Raw genomic sequence first — 21,186 nt, forward strand, 5'->3', positions numbered from 1 at the left:
CAGTGAACTACAGTGATTTTCAATACATGTGAAGTTACCTGAAGCATCTATGAGAACTTGTTCCTGCCCATGTTGGCTCCAGTCCCAAAATTGCTGCTGGAGGTTGTGACACCTATCTCACTAGACTACCACTGGAACTGGTGGCAGCCATTTTTGCTACATAGTAACATAGTAGATGACGGCAGAAAAAGATCTGCACGGTCCATCCAGTCTGCCCAACAAGACAACTCATGTGTGCTACTTTTTGTGTATACCCTACTTTGATTTGTACCTATGCTCTTTAGGGCACAGACCGTATAAGTCTGCCCAGCACTATCCCCGCCTCCCAACCACCAGCCCCGCCTCCCAACCACCAGCCCCGCCTCCCAACCACCGGCTCTGGCACAGACCGTATAAGTCTGCCCAGCACTATCCCTGCCTCCCAACCTCCAGTCCCGCCTCCCACCACTGGCTCTGGCACAGACAGTATAAGTCTGCCCCGCACTATCCCCGCCTCCCAACCTCCAGCCCCACCTCCCACTACCGGCTCTGCTATCCAATCTCGGTTAAGCTCCTGAGGATTCATTCCTTCTGAACAGGATTCCTTTATGTTTATCCCAAGCATGTTTGAATTCCGTTACCGTTTTCATCTCCACCACCTCCCGCGGGAGGGCATTCCAAGAGACTGCATGGGCAGGAGCATTTGGGGATCACTTCTGCCCCAGCTCACCACTGGATCACCAGGGCTCTACCATAAGCGGAGGGGGGGGTGGTCTTCATCTGTTTCGAAGGAGGGAGGGGGGAGCGAGAGCTGTTCTGTTTTGGGGGGAGGGGGCAGTGAACAAAGAGAGAAGAGACATCATAGGGATGGGAGGGAAGGAAGGAAGGAAGTTTCAAGTTAACATTTTCTCCCCTTTTTTAGAGGAAACATGTTATCTCAGTTCATTTTCTCTTCTAAGTTTGATACTTATTTCCCCACTGGATATAATCTCTTCCTTCAATTATCTTTGCTCAAAACTTATCACTTGTGTCCCAATCATATATCCCTCTCTTCAAATTCATTATGTTGACTTCTCATCTGCTTTTCCATGTAATTCAAGTGTCTCTTAATCACCCCAAAGTTCTTTCATGCTGAGTTTCTCTCATCCATCTTTTCCCCTGAATCCCTTCCTTGTGATCTCTTTTGATCATGTAAGCTATTTTTATTTATGAGCTGCTCCTCCCCGGTCAACTGTACACTTCTTTTGCACTGTATGCTGGGAACAGCTCTTCTGAGTTGTTCATGCCCCTCTCTTTGTCCATATTCTGTTCCCACCAAAAAATCCACATTTTTTAGGTCTCCTTTGAAATTCTAAACTTTGGCTCTTCCTGATCAAAGCCTTGTCAGTTTTAACCATGTTTGTTGCGGTAAATGTTTAGAAATCTCTTTGTCTGGCCTGTGTGTCTTGACTAGATTGTAAAGGTGATGCAGCCAGGGCTGTTTCCTATTTCTTTGTACTGCATCATTGTCATAGGATGTACCTGTTCAATAGGGCATATCCTACTGACCCAACATAGATGTCTACACTCTGCATCACAGCAAACCCAACGATCGTACTGGACTTTATTTAACCTTCCCTCCCTATTATGTCTGAATCAAATGCACTTTTACTCGACCACAATATCACCTTGTATTTTTTTTTCTCTACCGTTCTTGGCAAACGCCTTACGGTACTATGTAAGCCACATTGAGCCTGCAAACAGGTGGGAAAATGTGGGATACAAATGTAATAATAATAATTGCACCTCTAGTGCCTCCATAACATAGTAAGTAGTAGTAATTGTCCTAGGATGCTTGGAATCGGGATGCAACAGAATTAAGAGAGTAGCTTAGTAACTGACACCAGATAAAGACTAGCATTGTCCATCCAGTCTGATCAGCAACGTGGTTGGAGTTCACATATGAACATAAGGGTTGCCATGCTAGGATAGACCAAGGGTCCATCTAGGCCAGTATCCTGTTTCCAGCAGTGGCCAAGCCAGATCACAAGTACCTGGCAAGATTCCCAAACAGTAAAATAGACTTTATATGCACGCAAGGTCAGTTAGAATGCCCTTGATGTGCCCTTTCTCCTCCCATGTTAACGCCCCTTCTGTAGTTGCATGCGATGAGCCTGCAAATAGGTGGGAAAATGTGAGATACAAATGTAATAATAATAATAATAATAATTGCACCTCTAGTGCCTCCATAACATAGTAAGTAGTAGTAATTGTCCTAGGATGCTTGGAATCGGGATGCAACAGAATTAAGAGAGTAGCTTAGTAACTGACACCAGATAAAGACTAGCATTGTCCATGCAGTCTGATCAGCAACGTGGTTGGAGTTCACATATGAACATAAGGGTTGCCATGCTAGGATAGACCAAGGGTCCATCTAGGCCAGTATCCTGTTTCCAGCAGTGGCCAAGCCAGATCACAAGTACCTGGCAAGATTCCCAAACAGTAAAATAGACTTTATATGCACGCAAGGTCAGTTAGAATGCCCTTGATATGCCCTTTCTCCTCCCATGTTAACGCCCCTTCTGTAGTTGCATGCGAGAGAAGTTAGGCGCTCAGTTTACAGAATAGGGGCATAAGTCAGTTACGTGTGCAGGTGCTAATTAGTGACAATTAGTGCTGATTAATGCCAGTTTTGGTACATATCTACAATTAAGTGCAAGTAACTGACTTATTCTATAACTGGGCTCGCAATTGTGCGCCTAATTTTATGTGCCATTTTTAGAACATGGGAGTATATATGATCCAAAACAAAAGCAGCCCAAATGTCCAAAATGTTTGTTCCCAATAAATAATTAAAAACAAATACAGCAGACCAGTGTCCAGTGTCTCTCCTGTAGCACTATTCACTGAGCCTTGCATGTTTTGGCATCTTGCCTGCATCATGGGCTAACTTCATAAACATTGTACAATACCACCGGTAGTCTGGTCTTGTTCAAAACATTAAATCTGAAAAGTATAAATAACTACATAAAGGGATCACAAGCACCTCCTTTTCCAAATAAATCCACTCCAGCAGCTTAAAATGTTCACTGTTGGCCTCTAAAGCAAAATCCAGATGCTGAGAGAACATGTTATGCTGCTGGAGTGGATTTATTTGAAAAGGGAGGTACTTGTAAGTTAGCCCCTGATGCAGGCAAGATGCCGAAACATGTCAGGCGGAGTGAATACTTCTATAGGAAAAGAGACACTATTTGTTTTTAATTATTTATTGGTAATAACATTTTAGACATTTGGGTTGCTTTTGTTTTGGATCATCCTTATTATACAGTACATCATCTTTTGATTATTCTTGTACTGTTCTAATAAAAGATGTCACAATACACCTAGAATCCTTGATTTCTATTGAGAGACTTTATATTTCATTTTTAAATGTAGCAAAGGTCTTTTTTCCATTCTGGACTAGATTCTGTAAATTCTGCTGAAATATTTAAGCACTGAGCGCTATTCTATAAAGGATGCACATCCTTTATAGAATAGCACTAAACACATAAACAGCGCCTAAGTTTAGGCACCGGCAATTACGCCTGCTGAAAGCAGGTATAAATGCTGGCGCCTAAGCTAGGCGCCAATCGGAGTCTATTCTGTAACAGTACACGTAAATTGTAGGAAGGTCCACACCCCCTTGAAATTACACACTATAGGAGTTCTGCACACATTGTTGTAGAATACGATGCGCATAACTCCCAATTAAGGCCAGTTAATGCCAGTAATTGGTTGTTAGCAGCCAGTTATTAGTGCTGATTGGCTGATCAATTAAGTTGCATGCAGAAATCGGCAATGAGCTGATTTGCGCGCACCACTTTAGTTGCCGAATATAGAATCCAGCGGTCTGTGTCTATAGGGAGAGGGCAAATGAAAGCTTAGTTAAAGCTTCGTCTCCTTTGCAAAAAATAAAGTTTTTTTTTTCTCTTTTGTCCCTTTGAATAAAGGAACGTGTATTAAAAATAAGGGATTGTAAAGCTCCATGTCAAAAAGAGGTCTGGCTGAACCCATCCTGGTTTGGTCCCATAGCACAGAAATGTAATTCTGATTTTCCATTTGATTTCCCTGAGAAAAGCAGGACTTCATGCATGTAATGGGATAAATACAGAACTGGCTCAATGTGTCGTACACGGTCACCCTGCTGATAGATGAATTTTAAGTGGCTGAGAAAGCAACAAGGCAGTTGATTGACAAACACCAAGATGGAGAATAAAGTAGCAGACAAAATAGGTGGTCTGTTAATAATTTATTCAAATGGTACAACGCATAGGTGACAGAGAGAGAGAGAGAGAGAGAGAGAGAGAGAGAGAGAAGCTGTTTGTACCTTTGTGATGAATCTCCATTCACACACCATTTTGTTTTTATTGTCCCGGATGCAGCTCTAGGGGAAGATGAAATGTGGCCGTGTAAAGCACTGGTTTATAATTAACCTACGTGTTGTAGTCCTATATAATAATTCTCACCTCCAACATTCTGACTTGCCTGGGACCGTGGCTCATTCCGAGTTGGTCTGCTAGTCTCCGTAGATCAGGCTGACATCACCGTAGCCATTATGATGTCAACTTCAGAACCCGGGGGGGGGGGGGGGGGGGGGGGGGAAACATGGCTCACAGCTGATCCATGTCCAGAGGAGGGTCGCTGGACATGGGTGGCTGGAGGAGGGGGGCAGGGAAGAGAGGAGGATCGCTGGACATGGGTGGATTTAGCACACACTGACAATTAGCGTGTGCTGACAAACAAGCCCATAGCTATAAAATGGGCTTCTTAGCATTTAGCACATGCTAAATTCATTGGCACACCTTTGTAAAAGAACCTCTAAATATTTTATGGTATCTACATAATAGTTCTTTAAAAATTGTTCACTGCATTGTTCACTGCATTGTGTTTGTTTATTTTAGGAAGATATGTACATGTCTGTGTGCATTGTTGCAATTTGGGGGTTGGGGGGGGAAGTAACATTCAATTAAGCTGATCTCTCAGTCCTTTCTGGTGATGTGACAAGTAGGGTGAGATTTTTAGTTCTTCAAAGATTAATGTCACTCTGTAATGTTAGGAGGGTTGTCCAGGTGCATGCCGCAGCCACATCCAGCCGTTTAGAACATTTCCATGTGTGGAAACTATCCATGTTATTTTCTTGGCAAGAACAAAAAAGGTTTTTTCACTGATTTATCAGTCAACAGTTGCTTATCTACCAAACATAGAATATGATGCAAATAGAGACCCAGAGGTCTGTCCAGTTTGCCCAGTTTCATTCCTTCAGTTGATTTTTGGCTTTTCCTTCACACTATCATCTATCTCATGCTTAGTCCATGCTTTTTTAAATTTATGTCGCTGTTTCTATATGTGAAATACTTAAACCAGAAAAGTTATTAATCATACCTTAATTTTTAATTTTCTCATCACAGTTTATTCTGGTACAGTATTTAAATATGAACAAGAAACAAGAGAAAGAAATATGTTACCACTGTAACTGCTACTGGAGGAACTCTGTCATTTCTAAAGTGGGGACAGTAACATGCACCCATACACAGTGTAAGTGCTGTAGGTGGCTGGGTGCTTTATGCTCCAAGAACTGAAGTTCTAAAGTTGCTAAAATTTTAGTGACTTCGTTATCACTGGCAGCTGCTAATAGGAAAGTGTTACAATTAAAAAATAAATAAATAAAACGAAACAGTTTTATGCATAGGACTAAGACTTTGAAGGTTGTACTTCACACCTTCAGAGGTGCTAGTGCTTTTGATATTCTTGAATTTTAAAAAAGGGTGCATTTTTTTGAAGCACAGACGCAGGGTGAGCATATTTAAAAAAAAAAAAATAAAAATCAGGCAGTTGGCATTAGTCTTTTTCAAAAGAAGATAATGGTTGCCCTACCCTCATTCTGTTGGGAAAAGGAGCAAAGCTGAGGGGGGAGTCAAAATGAGATATGCATGCATGGTGATTTCATTTTGAAATACTTTGTGCCTATGTTGCCTGCAAGATTTTCAAACAGAAACCCTTTAAAAATTGTCTTGCAGGCTTACTGGTACAAAATACTTTGCAGCCCTGTAAGCTGCACGGGAGGGAGAATTTGAAGGGCTAGAAGTAGCAGTGTTGACAATAAAGTTGTAGCCAATTCACTTTAATTGAACCAAGAGGATGCCAAAAGAATTTAGTCAATTGCTTATTTCACAAAGCAGTAGAAGATTCAGAATGGGATGTAAACTCTCCAAGTAATTGTTCAATCACTAGAACCTCATTATAAGTGTAGGGACAGAATATTTATACATATTAACTTATTTTAAAGTTAAAGCACTATATATGGCCTTTTTGTCAGTATATGAGACAAGTAGAAGAGACAAAAAAAAGTTGTAATCATACAGGAAAAACATGAATCTCTTTGCAGGCATAGTGGTGTTCTGTACTGTAGCACTAGTCAACGCCTTAGTTTAAACTGCAGCAACTACTACACTGTTCTATGCACCTCCCCCAAATTTATATGTGGCACCCAAAGTTAGGCACTCGGTTGGGTGCACAGTTATAGAATAGGTGCCAGCAAAAAGCAGACCGGACAAAGAATGTCTGTAAGCAAATTTACTTCCCACCCCTAGCATGCCATCATTTCCGGGTGCCCTTGGCCTGGATTGGCCGCTGTCGTGGACAGGATGCTGGGCTCGATGGACCTTTGGTCTTTTCCCAGTGTGGCATTACTTATGTACTTATGTAACTTGTAATTTTAAAAAAATCTCTATTTTGGAGAGAGCTGCTTTCACCAAGTAGATGATTCTGCTGGAACGCACCTCTTGGTTCTTTTGTGCCCCTGATGCAGCCCTTGTTTGGACGAAACATGGCTGTGTCAGGCATTTAGGGCTCCTTTTAATAAGCAGCGGTAAGCCCAATGTGGGCTAACCGCTCGCTGTACAGGAACTACTGCCAGGCTACCACAGCAGCCCGGCGGTACTTCCTACCCCTAGCGTGCCATCATTTCCAGTGCTACAACAATTTATTTTTCTAATGCCGGAGTGTACCTGGCGATAATCGGGCAGTGCCGCACCCTGCCTGGTGGCGGTAAGGCTGCCCCCTGAAATAGCTGTGCAGTAAGTTCTTTACTTGCCGCACAGCCATTTCCTGCAGGAAACAAGCTGCAGGAAAAGGGGGCCTCAGCGCACGTGTAAAAAAACACGCCATCACCAACCCCCCCCCCCCTCCTTTTTGCCGTAGCTTGGTAAAAGGGGCCCTCAGTTTTTTAATTACATATTATTGAGAGTAAATTTGATTACGGATGCTGTTTCTCTGGTCTGCTCTTTGTTTGCAGTGTATTAGATCGTGCAAATCACCTGCTTGTTTCTTCATTTAGAAAATAGAGCCACCCAGCCACAGACATGGCATAAGTAGTTGTGCCTAAAGCTTGGTGGGTCACTGCGTACTTGGGCTACTATTCTATAACCGATTTGGCGCCTAACCTTTAGTGACCTATATTGAATTTACCCTTGTGTCGCTGAGAAGTCTATTTCCTTTACAATCAGCTTAATCACTGGTATAAGCACCACACTTGATACTTTGCTTCTGAAATTATAAGCTCTTAAATATATTGCAGTTATTATTGAATCAATACTTCAAAAATCCTCGGTTGATTTTTTTTTTTTTCAATCTCGGCCACAGTGTTTAACTAAAGTCTAGATATTTAGTGTCACTATCCGGATAGTGAGTGGAGCTGAATAGCTGGAGAATAGTGGCTAGCACTGGTGCTTTCCAAATAGAGATGATATTCAAACCACTATTCAGATAACCCCCCTTGTTTACTAAGCCATGCTAATGCCAACACAGCCCATTCACTTTGAATGTGTTGTGTCAGCATTGCCGCGTGGCTTAGTAAACATGGGGGAAAGTTAGGAGAGCAATTTTGCCTACTGAATACCTTTACCTCCGCCCACTCTCCAGCCCTGCAGTGCCCCAGTGCTATCCTGATAAGTGTGTTTGGAATATCAAGCCCTATGCTTTTTCCATAGTAATTGTAGTTGTATTTCCTTCTAGCAGTCTGTGTTAATCTGCCTTTAAAAATATCTATATCTAGGATGCTATTTTATCTGTTTATAATCCCAGACAGGTAGACTTGGCACATAATGAATTTCTTTTCCTGCAGAAGATCCTGTGAAGACCCTGATCTTTGTATATGCATAAAAAAGAGAGAGACAGAGGTGACTACTTGTTAAATAAAATAATTTCTCTTGTAAAGAAACAAAGCAGCACAATTTAAAGCAATTAAAAATAATTGCAATACAAAGTTGGCACCCCTGCTGGTCAAAGCCTCAGTTGTCAGCAGTGAAAACCGGATGCAGCCTTTATGGATAATGAAACAATTGTATTCCGTTATTTAAAAAGTGTAGATGTTGCTCAGCCCTTCTTCTTAATAAACAGAAAATATGAGCTATAGTCATTAACCTTACACATACAAATAAACACCCTTGCTAGAGCAAGGTGTAAGTTATGACAGTATTTATATAATAATTTCTGGGAGGCATTTTGTTCTTCATATGAATATTTGTCAAATTCTGCAGTCTTACCTTTTGTAAAGTAGTTTCTGCGTAACAGATTTTAAGTTGGTCATTTTAGAAGTTTTGCATGGCAATTTTGCTTGTGAATAGCAGCATTTTCACTTGTAATTGCTGAGGTTAGAAGGCAGCTATTTTAAAAAACAGAATTGCCACAGGGTGCATAGATTCAAAGGAGGGCATGTATTGAACAGTCCAAAGCAATATAGTTTTAAAAATCTCCCTATCAGCATTTACACCTGCTTGAAGGCAGGTGTGTCAGTTGCCTGTTTGCTTGGACTGGGGTCTCCACCTGTGACTGAGGAGTCAGTTATGCTTACCTTTGTATGGCTAGCACTACTTCCAAAAAAAAAAGGTTATTTATTAATTTATTAGCAGCTGTTTTCCTTCTTTCTGAAGAAATTCACCAAGGTGGTGTACAGCAAGAATAAGCTGGACATAGGCAATAGACAGTTACAGCATGTTTATTTAAATCTTGATATATCACCGTTTCTAGATCACAGGTCACAGCGTTTATGTCCAAATAACTAAAATATTATATGAATTAAAATTGAAAAGAACACCAATAAAAATAAGAAAGACAACAATCATGCAAAGAATAGTAAATTTTAAACAAAGAGGCACATACAAACCACAGACACATTGCATCAGTAAACAGGCTAATCTGTCCTCAATCAGCAGCCATCAAGGAGACCAAGAGTGAATCTTAAAAAAAAAAAAAGGGGGGGGGGGTTCAAATTGGATTTTCTTTTTTTTACATTTATATCCCACATTATCCCAAGCAAGCTCAGGTGCAATGTAGCTTACATTTGAAAATACAGTGAGACAATAATAGAATTCAGTAACATCATGGGAGCAAGTAATTTCACAAATGATAATTCTGTGGGCAGAGGTAAGTCATTCCATAGTTTTGGAGTGAAAAAAAAAAAGAAAGCTGAATGCCTAGTAGATTCGTAGTGAACATTTTTTGGTGGGGGAAATACTAACTAGATGATGTGCATCAAGGGAAAAAAGAGAAGAGATTATTACAGAAGATATTTAAATAAGAAGGTGTTCCCAAATGAAGTGTTTTATAAGTGATACAAAGAATCTTGAATCAAATGCAAAAACTAATGGGGAGCCAGTGTAGTTTGATCATCGGTGGAGAAACTGAATTGTATCTCTCTGCTTTGCTCAGAAAACAAGCAGCAGCATTTTGTAGAGTTTGTAAACGACATATTTGATATGCAGCAATACCAGAATATACAATGAATGTTATAATAATCCAAGCGAGAAATTACAAACGTGGACCAGTATATGAAGCCGGGAAAAATTCAAGAATTGATCTGAGACACCAGAGTGAGCAAAAGCCTAATTTAAGTACCTGCGAAACCTGTTTGTCAAATGAGAGTCTTGAGTCAAACATTACTCTGTGTAACAAAAAGAATCTACCATAGGGGTAGGTAAATAAAAGAGCAGAGGAGTAAAAGTCGGCTTAGGATAATGGCCTGTGATCCAGCAGGCGATTGTCTTTAAGAGGTTAAGGACCAGTTTATGATTGATTAACCACTGTGATAAGACAAAAAGGCAAGACTGAACTGGGCCAGTTGAGGATGTGGTGAAAATAAGTAGTATAATGTCTACATAGAAAACAACTTTATTAAAGTCTTGAATTAAAGTAGATAGGGGGCTCAGGAAAATATTAAAGAGAAGAGGAGACACAACAGAACTTTGCAGTACCCCACAGTAAAAAGGCATTTCTTCTGATGTAGAAGTGGAGTAGGCAACTGATAAAGAATGATCACTTAGATAAGAATAGAACCAGGAAAGGATTGCATCCAAAATACTCATAGCCTGTAGGCAGGAGAGCAAAAGAGAATGATCAACTAAGTCAAAGAGTGACAACGTCAAAAGAAGCTGCAAGAATAATATCGTTATTATCCAGGGTCAAGTGAAGTTCACTGACAAAAGCTGTAAGTGTAGTTTCGTAAGTACATAAATGTTGCCATACGGGGCAGACCGAAGGTCCATCAAGCCCAGCATCCTGTTTCCAACCGTGGGCAATCCAGGTTACAAGTACCTGGCAAGATCCCAAAACAGTACATTTTATGCTGCTTATAGGCAGTGGATTTTGTCCAAGTCCATCTTAATAATGGCTTATGGACTTTTCTTTTTAGAAGCTATCCAAACCTTTTTTAAACTCTTCTAAACTAACTGCTTTTACCACATTCTCTGGCAATGAATTCTAGAGTTTAATTACATGTTGAGTGAAGAAATATTTTCTCCGATTTCTTTTAAACTTACTACTTTGGAGCTTCATTGCATTACTTCTACTAGTACTACTTATCATTTCTATAGTGCTACTAGACGTACATAGCTGTATACACTGGACATGAAGAGACAGTCCCTGCTCAACAGAGCTTACAATCGAATTAGTGCAGAAAAACAGGACAAATAAGGGATAAGGGAATTACTAAGGTGGGAATGATAAAACATGGGTACTGAACAAGTGAGTAAAGGTTAGGAGTTAAATGCAACATCCAAAAGGTGGGCTTTTAGCCTAGATTTGAAGATGGTCAGAGATGGAGCTTGATGTACCAGCTCAGGAAGTCTATTCCAGGCATATGGTGCAGCAAGATAAAAAGAACGGATTCTGAAGTTAGCAGTGGAGGAGAAGGGTTCAGATAAGAGAGATTTACCCAGTGAATGGACTTGCCGGGGATTAGTGTAGGGAGAGAGAAGAGTGGAGAGGTACTGCAGAGCTGCAGAGTGAATGCACTTGTAAGTCAATAAGAGGAGTTTGAACTGTATGTGGAAACGGATAGGGAGCCATTGAAGTGATTTGATGAGAGGGCTAATGTGAGCATGCCTCCTAGTCCTAATATTTTTGGAAAGAAGAAACGAGTGATTCACGTCTACCCATTCCACTTCACTCATAGTTTTATAGCCCGCTGTCTTTTCTCCAAGCTGAAGAGCCCTAGCCGCTTTAGCCTTTCCTCATAGGGAAGTCATCCCATCCCCTTTATCATTTTTGTTGCCTTCCTCTATACCTTTTCTAATTCCACTATATCTTTTTGAGATGCGGTGACAGAATTGCACAAAGTATTTGAGGTGTAGTCACACCATGGAGAGAGAGAGAGAGGCTTTATAATGTCCTCATTTTTTGTTTTCCATTCCTTTTCTAATAATACCTATTTGCTTTCTTAACCGCTGCGACACACTGATCAGAGGGTTTCAGCGTAGCATCAACAATGATGCCTAGATCCCTTTCGTGGTCAGTGACTCTTAATGTGGAACCTTGCATCACATAACTATAGTTCAGGTTCCTCTTTCCCACATGCATCACTTTGCACTTGCTCACATCCAGTCTGCCCAACAAGGTAAACTCATTTTACATGGCATGCGATACTTTATATGTATACCCGAGTTTGATTTCTCCTTGCCATTCTCAGGGCACAGACCATAAAAGTCTGCCCAGCACTGTTCTTGTACTAAATGTTCTGAGGCTAACATCAAAGCCCCTTAAAATTTACACTCCAGCCCATCCATATCTATTCAGTTAGGATGAAGGCGTAGACTGTAGAAGTCTGCCCAGCACTGGTTTTGCTTCCCAATTACCAGTGTTGCCACCCAAGCTCTGCTAAGATTCCATGGATTCATTCCTTCTAAACAGGATTCCTTTGTGTTTATCCCACCCATGTTTGAATTCCATTACTGTTTTCATCTCCACTACCTCCCGCAGGAAGGCATTCTAAGTATCCACCACTCTTTCTGTGAAAAAATACTTCCTGACATTACTCCTGAGTCTGACCCCCTTCAACCTCAACTCATGTTCTCTAGTTCTACCGCCTTCCCGTCTCTGGAAAAGGTTTGTTTGCGGATTAATACCTTTCAAATATTTGAACATCTGTATCATGTCACCCATGTTTCTCGTTTCCTTCATGGTATACATGCTTCCAGGATGGTATTTTTGAACAGCATCCATGTGTGATGTAAATTTTTGACCTTCGCAGCTGTTCTGTGTTTTTTTTTTTCACCGTTCTCATTTTATCTTAGTCTCCTTTTTGAAAGTTAAATGTTAACGTATTGGATTTCGTGTGTGTACTTACTCCAGAGCCGATATCAAATCTGATCATATTATGATCACTGTTATCAAACAGCCCCAACACCATTACCTCCTGCACCAGATCATGTGCTCCTGTAAGGACTAGGTCTAGAATTGTTCGTCCTCTTGTTAGCTATGTTGAGTGTAGGAAGTTGGTTAGCACGAGTGGAGTTGATCAAAGACTATTCTTTCTACAATTTTTGATATAACACATAAATTTAAGACCAGACGATAGCTCTCCAGTAGAGAGGGGTCCAGTGACAGTTTTTTTAAGGAAGGCTTAACCAATTTTTTTTCCATGGCTGAGGAACATGCCTAGTGATAAAGACTGATATATCATATGCAGAATTAAAAGAACAAGTCCCATATCTGGGCATTTAAAGCCAGCTTAAAGTTAGCAAATCAAATAGACATGTAGTGGCTCATAGCGCTCAGTGTTTTAGACAATTGTGTCCAAGATGGTAGAGAAAATCTATTCCAAGTAGAAGATGGGGCATGGTCATTGATGTTCAGCATCAGTAATCTGATCTTGATGTTATCAAGGTGTGAACCACTGGGATGGTGCCAGGATCAAAGATGGCACCTCTGTCTTCTAGCACTGCTAGCAGGCAGAGCATTAGGATCCAGGATGGGAATAGGACCTTTTCCTCCCTGCTCCTCCTTTTAGCCTTTTGAGTAGAAGACTAGGGTTATGATGAGCCTCACCACCATGTACACTACATTTATTCTTCTGTGGGAGGAAGACAAAAACTCCTCCTTAGCCTCTTGTCCATTATACTCCTCTCCATTTCTTGAGGATCTACTGCTATTAGCTACTTCCTCCAAATAAACCGCCCCTTCATTGGCACTAATCTAGAGCAAAAACCCAGAATGTTCATCAAACCACTACATAGGAACGCACAATATGATTTCCTGTTACTTCAGTATGTTAGAAAGATAATGTGCGTAGATGTATCTTGCATGTTCATTGTGAATATTTGAACAATGCAAGCAGTTGGGTTCCTGAGGTCAGACATGGGAGCCACTGACAAGTTTTACATAACAGGGGTGGGGGCGGGAGGAAAAGGGAACAGATACAAACATTTTTCTCAGATGTCTTTCTGGCTTTCTGCTAGCAAAATTGGATATTCTTTCCCTCTCTTCATATTAGACTGAGAAGGACCTTCTAGATCCATACCATGCACCTGTGACCTTATCTCCCGTGCAGCATGCTTTGTGTTGTGTTCTTTAATGACCCCATGTAATTTGTGTAAAGATTTATGAGCAGGAGAAAAAGATGTGGTCTCAGTGAAGGGATGTGAAACCATTTTGCATATTACCTAGAAAAATTTATAAAAGAACCAATTGCATTTCTTTCCTATATGAAAGAACCTGTGCTTATTTACCCATCTGTACCTCATCCCTTTAGCACAGTTCTCTCAATATTTGGGAGCAAGTGTTGTAGGAGAAATTAGTTGTATCTTGGACCAGAGATGGCAGTTTCTACAATACATTCAGTTTGTAATACCCAAAGGATAAAGAGTTCCAATATAGTTTTAACATTTTCACTCGTATTTCCTTCTGTGCCTGCTGCTTGGTAATTTTGGGTATAGTTCATTTCAGTTTTCATATGAAGGACATGTCTTTCCATGTGTGATTTTTTTTTTTTTAATTGAATCTTGCAAATATGTTAAAAGACTAATTTCATCTTGAACTTTTGTTGAATCTAATAACAAAATTTCAACTTGTTGGGTTCAAAGTTTTAACGGTGTTGTACAAATGATCATCACCATTAAATGGTATGCTGCCTTCAAACCTTCCTACCAGCATGTTTAAATATTTTTTTTTTTTTTGTATAGGCTTACCTTACGGATGGGAGGAAGCTTACACAGCAGATGGAATCAAGTACTTCATCAAGTAAGCGCTGGCCTCAAAGCTGCCTAAGCAATTTCTCTCACATCTGGAAGGGAATAGGGCAGAGATGTGAATAATCAGCAAACAGCATTTTCAGAACCTCTCAATAGGAACATAAAAATTAATTGGGGGAAATGAACGACCGTGAATGCAGCTTATGATCTGTGATGTCATTTAAATAGACTTGTTTACAGAGCACCTGTAGCTTATAGGTAATAATGTAGGGACCTGTTCTTTAATGTGATGCCTAGAGATAGGCACCCCCTACGTGCGTCAAAGGCGCCATTAAATTGGCAGACACCAATGTGCACTAGGTACTATTCTGTGACATAGCTCCTAAGTGCCATAGCGCCTGACTGCAAGAGGGGTGGGCATGTGAGTGTGGCATGGGTGTGTCTCCCCGTTACATACTATAAACCACATATGTCGCTTAGGGGTCCTTTTAACAAGCCGCGGGGAAAAAAGGCCTTGAGGTAGCGCAGGGGCCATTTTTCCCACACGCCAGGGCCCTTCTTACTGCAGCGGATAAAAGCCCCTTTAAAATATGGCCATGCGGTAAGATTACTCTTATCGCATGGCCGTGCGGGGGGGGAGCACTTACCGCCACCCATTGAGGTGGTGGTAAGAGCTTCCACGGTAACCGCTGGATTAGCACCACGCTATAAAATAAAACAAATATTCCGGTGCACCGAAAATGGCACACACTCAAGGCAGAACTACCACCAGCAGCCGCGTTGGTTCAGCGGTAGTAAGCCGCGTTGAGCTTACCGCCGCTTTGTAAAAGGGCCTCTTAGGGCACCTAGGCACGCCAACTTACATCTGCCATTGACATGGTGTAAGAGAGCATGGTTACAAATAGGGAAGGGGGGGAAGGGAAATGGGACTTGATATACCACCTTTTTGAGGTTTTTGCAACTACATTCAAAGCGGTTTACATATATTCAGGTACTTATTTTGTACCAGGGGGAGTGGAGGGTTAAGTGACTTGCCCAGAGTCACAAGGAGCTGCAGTGGGAATCGAACTCAGTTCCCCAGGATCAAAGTCCACTGCACTAACCACTAGGCTACTCCTCCACTAGCAACATTCCATGTAGAATCTCAAATAATAGGGGAAAGGGAAATGGGACTTGATATATCGCCTTTCTGAGGTTTTTGCAACTACATTCAAAGCGGTTTACATATATTCAGGTACTTATTTTGTACCAGGGGCAGTGGAGGGTTAAGTGACTTGCCCAGAGTCACAAGGAGCTGCAGTGGGAATCAAACTCAGTTCCCCAGGATCAAAGTCCACTGCACTAACCACTAGACTACTCCTTACACATGGGCACTCCAGTGCTGACTTTATGTTAGTATTCTGTAATGGAATATTGATAGCAAGATGCCATTATAGAATTGGCACTAAGTGCCTGGCATTTGGGTGGCTAGACTGAGGTGCCAGTTCATAGAATTACCTTTTTAGTAATTTGACACATAAGGAGAGCCATTTTGGAAGCAGTAGGCAGCTGGTTTACATATGGGCAAATACTTGCAAAATGTATTTTTAGAAAGGCTTTCAAGACTGGTGGACATGATTAAGAATTCCCCCTCAAGCAGGGGTTAACAACTATGCGTGGCCACCCTTTGGGTTTTACGATGGAAGTCATCGCTCTCCTGGATTGGACTATAACAGGCGGTCTTTGCTCCAGTGGTAGAAGCTAAGTGACAGTTTTTCATATATGTATGTGGTGCACCCGGACTTTAATTATTGTTATATTCTTCCAGTTTTTTTTTTTTTTAATATATTATTATGGATAGGGGACTTTTCTATTCAATTTAATGGCGCCTTTGACGCACGTAGGGGGTGCCTATCTCTAGGCATCACATTAAAGAACAGGTCCCTACATTTTTTTTGCCACAGTGTTTTTTTCTCCATTAGTGAGCTTTTTACACTGTGGTTGGTTTCAGAGGTTGGTAAGAAACCTGTGATGATGAGTCTGTTAAAGGGTAGACCATTTCTGTAGGCACCCTGGATTCTTGAGGTTTCATTTATTTAAATTGAATTTAACATTTGGAAAGTCCTTAATCCATTATGATATATTGAGAGCATTCTTAATTGTGTAGTTTCTATATTTTTTTTTAATGGCATCTTAAGCACCCAGATTCCATTATAGAAGAGTGCCTAACACCCAGCATGTCACGCACAGTTTGGCGGACTGTACTGAATTGGCTCATGCTTCCTATCCCATGACATTTTAATTCCCTGAGGAGTCGTTTATGAAAGACTTTATCAAATGCTTTCTGAACACCGGCCACAGCATTTAAATATAATACAGATATTCAGTGCCTCATTGAATATCCAGATACAGCAGTCACCACCAGCGTTATTTGGGTAACAGCAATATTCGTTCCCACTCTCCGGAAAACTATCTGGATAACTTCTACCAATTTTTGTATCCATATAAGGGAACTGAATGCCACTGCCCAGATAATTCTGGGACCTGCCCATGCTCCTTCCATGTACCACCCATGTACTCTCCATATATTGCAGGGGCAGTCCTTAATGATTTTCAGTGCCACAGAACATCAGCGAATAGACCTGGTCAGCAGACGTTATCTGCATAGTAGTACTTGAATATTAGATGTCTGTTTCTAAATTATGCAAGCAAACTGAATTTTTGTGCTACTTTGCCCTACTTTTACCCAAAAGGAATACTGGTCTTGCTGTGCTTTTAATTGCGAAGACACCTGCCGCCGCTTCATTACTATCACTGTGCAAATACCATGGCGCGACTGTCAGAAACCACACTGTTTCACATTCAGTAATGCAGTGCTGAGCTTGCTGAACCTGTGTATTAATCATTATCCAGTCACCTTTGAATATCAGGTCGTTTGACATGCCACATGCAGGATTAACACCAGTAAAAGTAGATTGTCACTATTTCTCTTCTAATGGAAAGTTTGTTGAATGAGCTCGTGAGTAACTTTGCCAGTTGTAGAAGAAACTGACTGAATTATGAAGGTTTATGAAAAGCGCATGGATGGTATGTGGCTAAAGAAGTTGGTGCTCCAGCTTCCAAATGTAAAGCTTTTGCTACTTTAGCCATTCTTCTGAGAGTGATGGGGAAAAAAGGCTCTCTGTCCACTCAAATTTCACCCTCTTTCTAACCCCTTTCCTTTTTACTTTTCAGATACCTTTCAGATTTCCATTTCCTTTCACCCCCTAGCTCTCCTTCCTCAGCCTTCCATTCCCTTTCATCTTCAGTCTATTCCCCATTATCATATTTCTACCCCCTGTAATCACTATGCTCTTCTTGTTCATTTCCTTGGCCTGCCCCCCCTTGGCCTCTCCTACATGGTTCCACCATTCCCTGTGTGTGTCTGTCTCCCTCCACCCTACTAGCCCAGCATCTGCTCCCTATTTCTCCTCTATTCTCCATCCTCTCCCAGCATCTTCCTGTCCCTTCTCTTCCCCCTCCCCCAGGGGCCAGCATTTCTCACTCTCATCCCACCCACCCATAGTCCAGCATCTCTCCCTCACTCCCTTCTGCCCTTGGATCCAACATCTCCATCCTTTCCCCCTCCTGTGCAGCATCTCTTCTTCCCTCCTTCATCCTCATGTCCAGCATCATTCCCTCTTTTTCCTCTTCCCTCTCTCCCGTTGTCCACCATCTCTCTCTCTTTCTCCCTTGCATCCCAAGTCTTAACATCTCTCTCCCCCTGCAGCATCTCTCCATCTCTTCCTCTCCTTCATCACCATGTCCAACATTTCTCCCTCATCCCTCTCTCCCCTGTGCAGCAACTCTCCCTCTCTCCTAGGTCCAGCATTTCTTCCTCTCTTGTGCTTCACCCTCCTGTGCAGCATCTCTCCCTCCCAGGTCCAATATTTCTTCCTTTCTTGGCCTTCACCCCTCCTGTGTAGCATCTCTCCTTCCCTCCCCACCCTACTCTACACCCAACAATTATTCCTCTCTCCTTCCCAGCATCTTTCCATCTCTCCCCCTTAATGTCCAACAATTATTCCTCCACTCCCATGTCCTGCAATTTTCCCTCTCTCCTACCCCTCCCATGCAGCATCTCGCCTTCTCTCCCTCTCCTCCATCCCCATGCCCAACAATTTTTCTCTCTTCTGTCCTTCCCCCCCCCCGTACAGCATCTCTCCTTCTCTCCCTACCCTCCACCCCCATGCCCAACAATTTTCCCTATCTCTAGTCCTACTCCTCCATGCATCTTTTTTTGAAGGGTCACTGGCAGCATGTAAGAATCGCTGATGCTACTGCTGGCTGACCCAGAAGCCTTCCCTCTGCTGCTTTCCTCCCAGGAATTTGCATCAGAGTTGGGGGGGGGGGGGATGTGGCAGAGGGGGGAAGGCTTTCAGGTCATCCGGCGGCATCAATTCTTACTACCGGCGAGCCTTTGAACAGGCACCAAGGGAGATTAAAAAAACAGCGGTGGGAGCCTAGCTTGCTCCCTAATGCCACGTGCATGGGTGCACCGCTGCTGGGTGGGCCGAAGCCCAAATTGTGTGGCTACATCCCTGCCATAACTGTCCCATTTTGCAAACCCAAATGGGGTAAGTGCTGCAGTTCTAATTTGGCTTCATTTTGGAGGTGGAAATAACCTATACATGCATCTCAGCTGATGTAAAACTCAGTGGTGAAATTTTTTTCTCATACATGTGTAGACTTTTATCCCACACAAACCACACCCCCTTGAAATCTCTGTATCATATAAATAATGGCTACACATATAAAATCATGGTTTTCTGAAATAATTATTCGCAATCTACATGTGTAAAAGCAACTATTTCCATAGACATTCTGATAAAATGAGGGTCTTACTGTCCACAAAGGCTTGTGCCTCAGTAAATCTAAGGTGCCACCAGCTAGCACAAACTAAAGTTTGTCAGCTGAAAGACGTGTCATAGGGGCCTGATGATAATGAGAATATATATGAAAATAATGGTTATTCCTCCTCTTCCCCCCCCCCCCCTCATCCATCCACAAGGAAATTATTAGAAGGTAAATGTTATTATGGAAAATAAGATGAAAATGAATAAATGCTTGTCTGTCCCATCTGTTGAAATGCTGAAAATTGTCACTAGACATAGACATGTCTGAAAGAAAACAGGGAACTGAAAGTGATGCATGCTCTTAGCCTGCATGTCTGAGCACCAGGTGCAGTATAAAATAATGTGTGCTAGTTACAAAGGAGTTCTTCTTTCTTACTATAGTTAGATTTTTTACCAGAATGGTTCACAGCTATTGAACTTTGTCCTGAACCCCCTTTAACTTGCTGATGGTTAAGCAGAATATAACGTAGCCAATGATTTTTCAGAGTTTGTGTCCCATGATTTGTGATGTAAACCTATTGTCTGGTTAATCCATGATTTAATGCTTTCTTAATAAAAGAACAGAAGACCTGAGGGATTTGAGACAGTTTGTGTGAGCTCACTGTTATTCAGCGTGACCCAAGACTTTCTCCTGGAAGCTTCTGTATATACTAACTACAACCTTTTATCTTTGTGAGTTTTCTTTTCCCTTGACCTCTCCCAGGAGGGAGAAAAGGATTGGGGGTTGTTGCTTGACAAGCAAACAGGCCAATGTCCTCTGCACCTCTGTCAGGAAATGGGACAAGTTTGTAGTGACTGTGTATCACTAGTGAAACTGGTTGATTTTGACCCTTGTTGAATGGACCCTTTAAGGAAAATAAAATCAGATGCTAAATTATCAAGTTAACAAATTGAGGACCGATTATTGTATTTTGTGACCCCTTCTCAGTGTAGATTGTAACACATTGTTCTCCGAGGACAAGCAGGCTGCTTGTTCTCACATGTGGGTCGACGTCCGCGTCGGCCCAGGAAATGGAACAAATTTTGAATAAAAATTAAAAGTTTTTTGCCTAGAGTCTTCTGGCGCGTGAATCACGCACACCGTGCATGCGCAGACAGCTTCCCACCCATCGCGCAAGTGTGCCCTTTAGTTTTCTTTTCTCCGCGTTGAGGTGCGGTAGTTTTTTTCTGCGCTCCTCTCAGGCCCGGGAAAGAGTCTTCAAGATTTTCGCTTTTTCTTCTAATTTTTCTTGTTATATTATTTTTGTCGTTTAAAAAAAAAAAAAAAGTTCCCGTACTGTACTTTTAGTTTTTCTCCCCTTTCAAGTTTCCTTTATTTTTTGTCGTGGCCGGTTTTTAGGCCGCACGGTCAGGTTATTCCCTTATTTTTGTGCCCTTTTTTCTTTTATCAGGCACAGTCGCGTCTTTTGATTTCGCCGAAGCCGTTTTCCCTTCCATGTCATTGAAGACACCCAGCGGCTTCAAACATTGTACTCGGTGCAACCAGACCATCTCAGGTACCGATACCCAAGCTTGGTGTATCCAGTGCCTTGGGCCCGACCATAGCCCAGCCGCTTGTAGTCTGTGTCTTCATATGAAGAAACGGACCCAAGCATCTTGAGAAGCCCAGCGAGAGAAGCTTTTTGGGGCTTGGTCCTTCGACATCTGTACTGAGGTTGGCGGCGGCATCAACATCAAAAGGAGCATTGACGTTGGGAAGAGAGGTAACGGCTGCTGAGAGACCAACTCATGCTGGGAGCAGTGAGGCGTCGAGTGGGTCTCCACCTGCCTCGAGGCCTCCTGTTATGCAGGCCCCCCGGGACCGACCTTCGTCGGACCCAGCCCCAAGGAGATGTGAGGATTCCACGTCCTCC

General features: G+C 42.0%; 1 protein-coding gene across 1 annotated transcript in view; it reads left to right on the top strand.

The window, feature by feature from the left end:
• The window catches only part of STXBP4 (syntaxin binding protein 4), a 192,091-nt gene that overhangs the window by 147,474 nt on the left and 23,431 nt on the right, over positions 1-21,186 (top strand). Inside the window, 1 exon segment of the mRNA XM_030206863.1 lies at positions 14,451-14,508. Within this exon segment, the coding sequence (XP_030062723.1) occupies positions 14,451-14,508 (58 nt within the window).

The sequence above is a fragment of the Microcaecilia unicolor genome, chromosome 6 (genome assembly GCF_901765095.1).
Source record: "Microcaecilia unicolor chromosome 6, aMicUni1.1, whole genome shotgun sequence".
In the NCBI taxonomy this organism is placed as follows: Eukaryota; Metazoa; Chordata; class Amphibia; order Gymnophiona; family Siphonopidae; genus Microcaecilia; species Microcaecilia unicolor.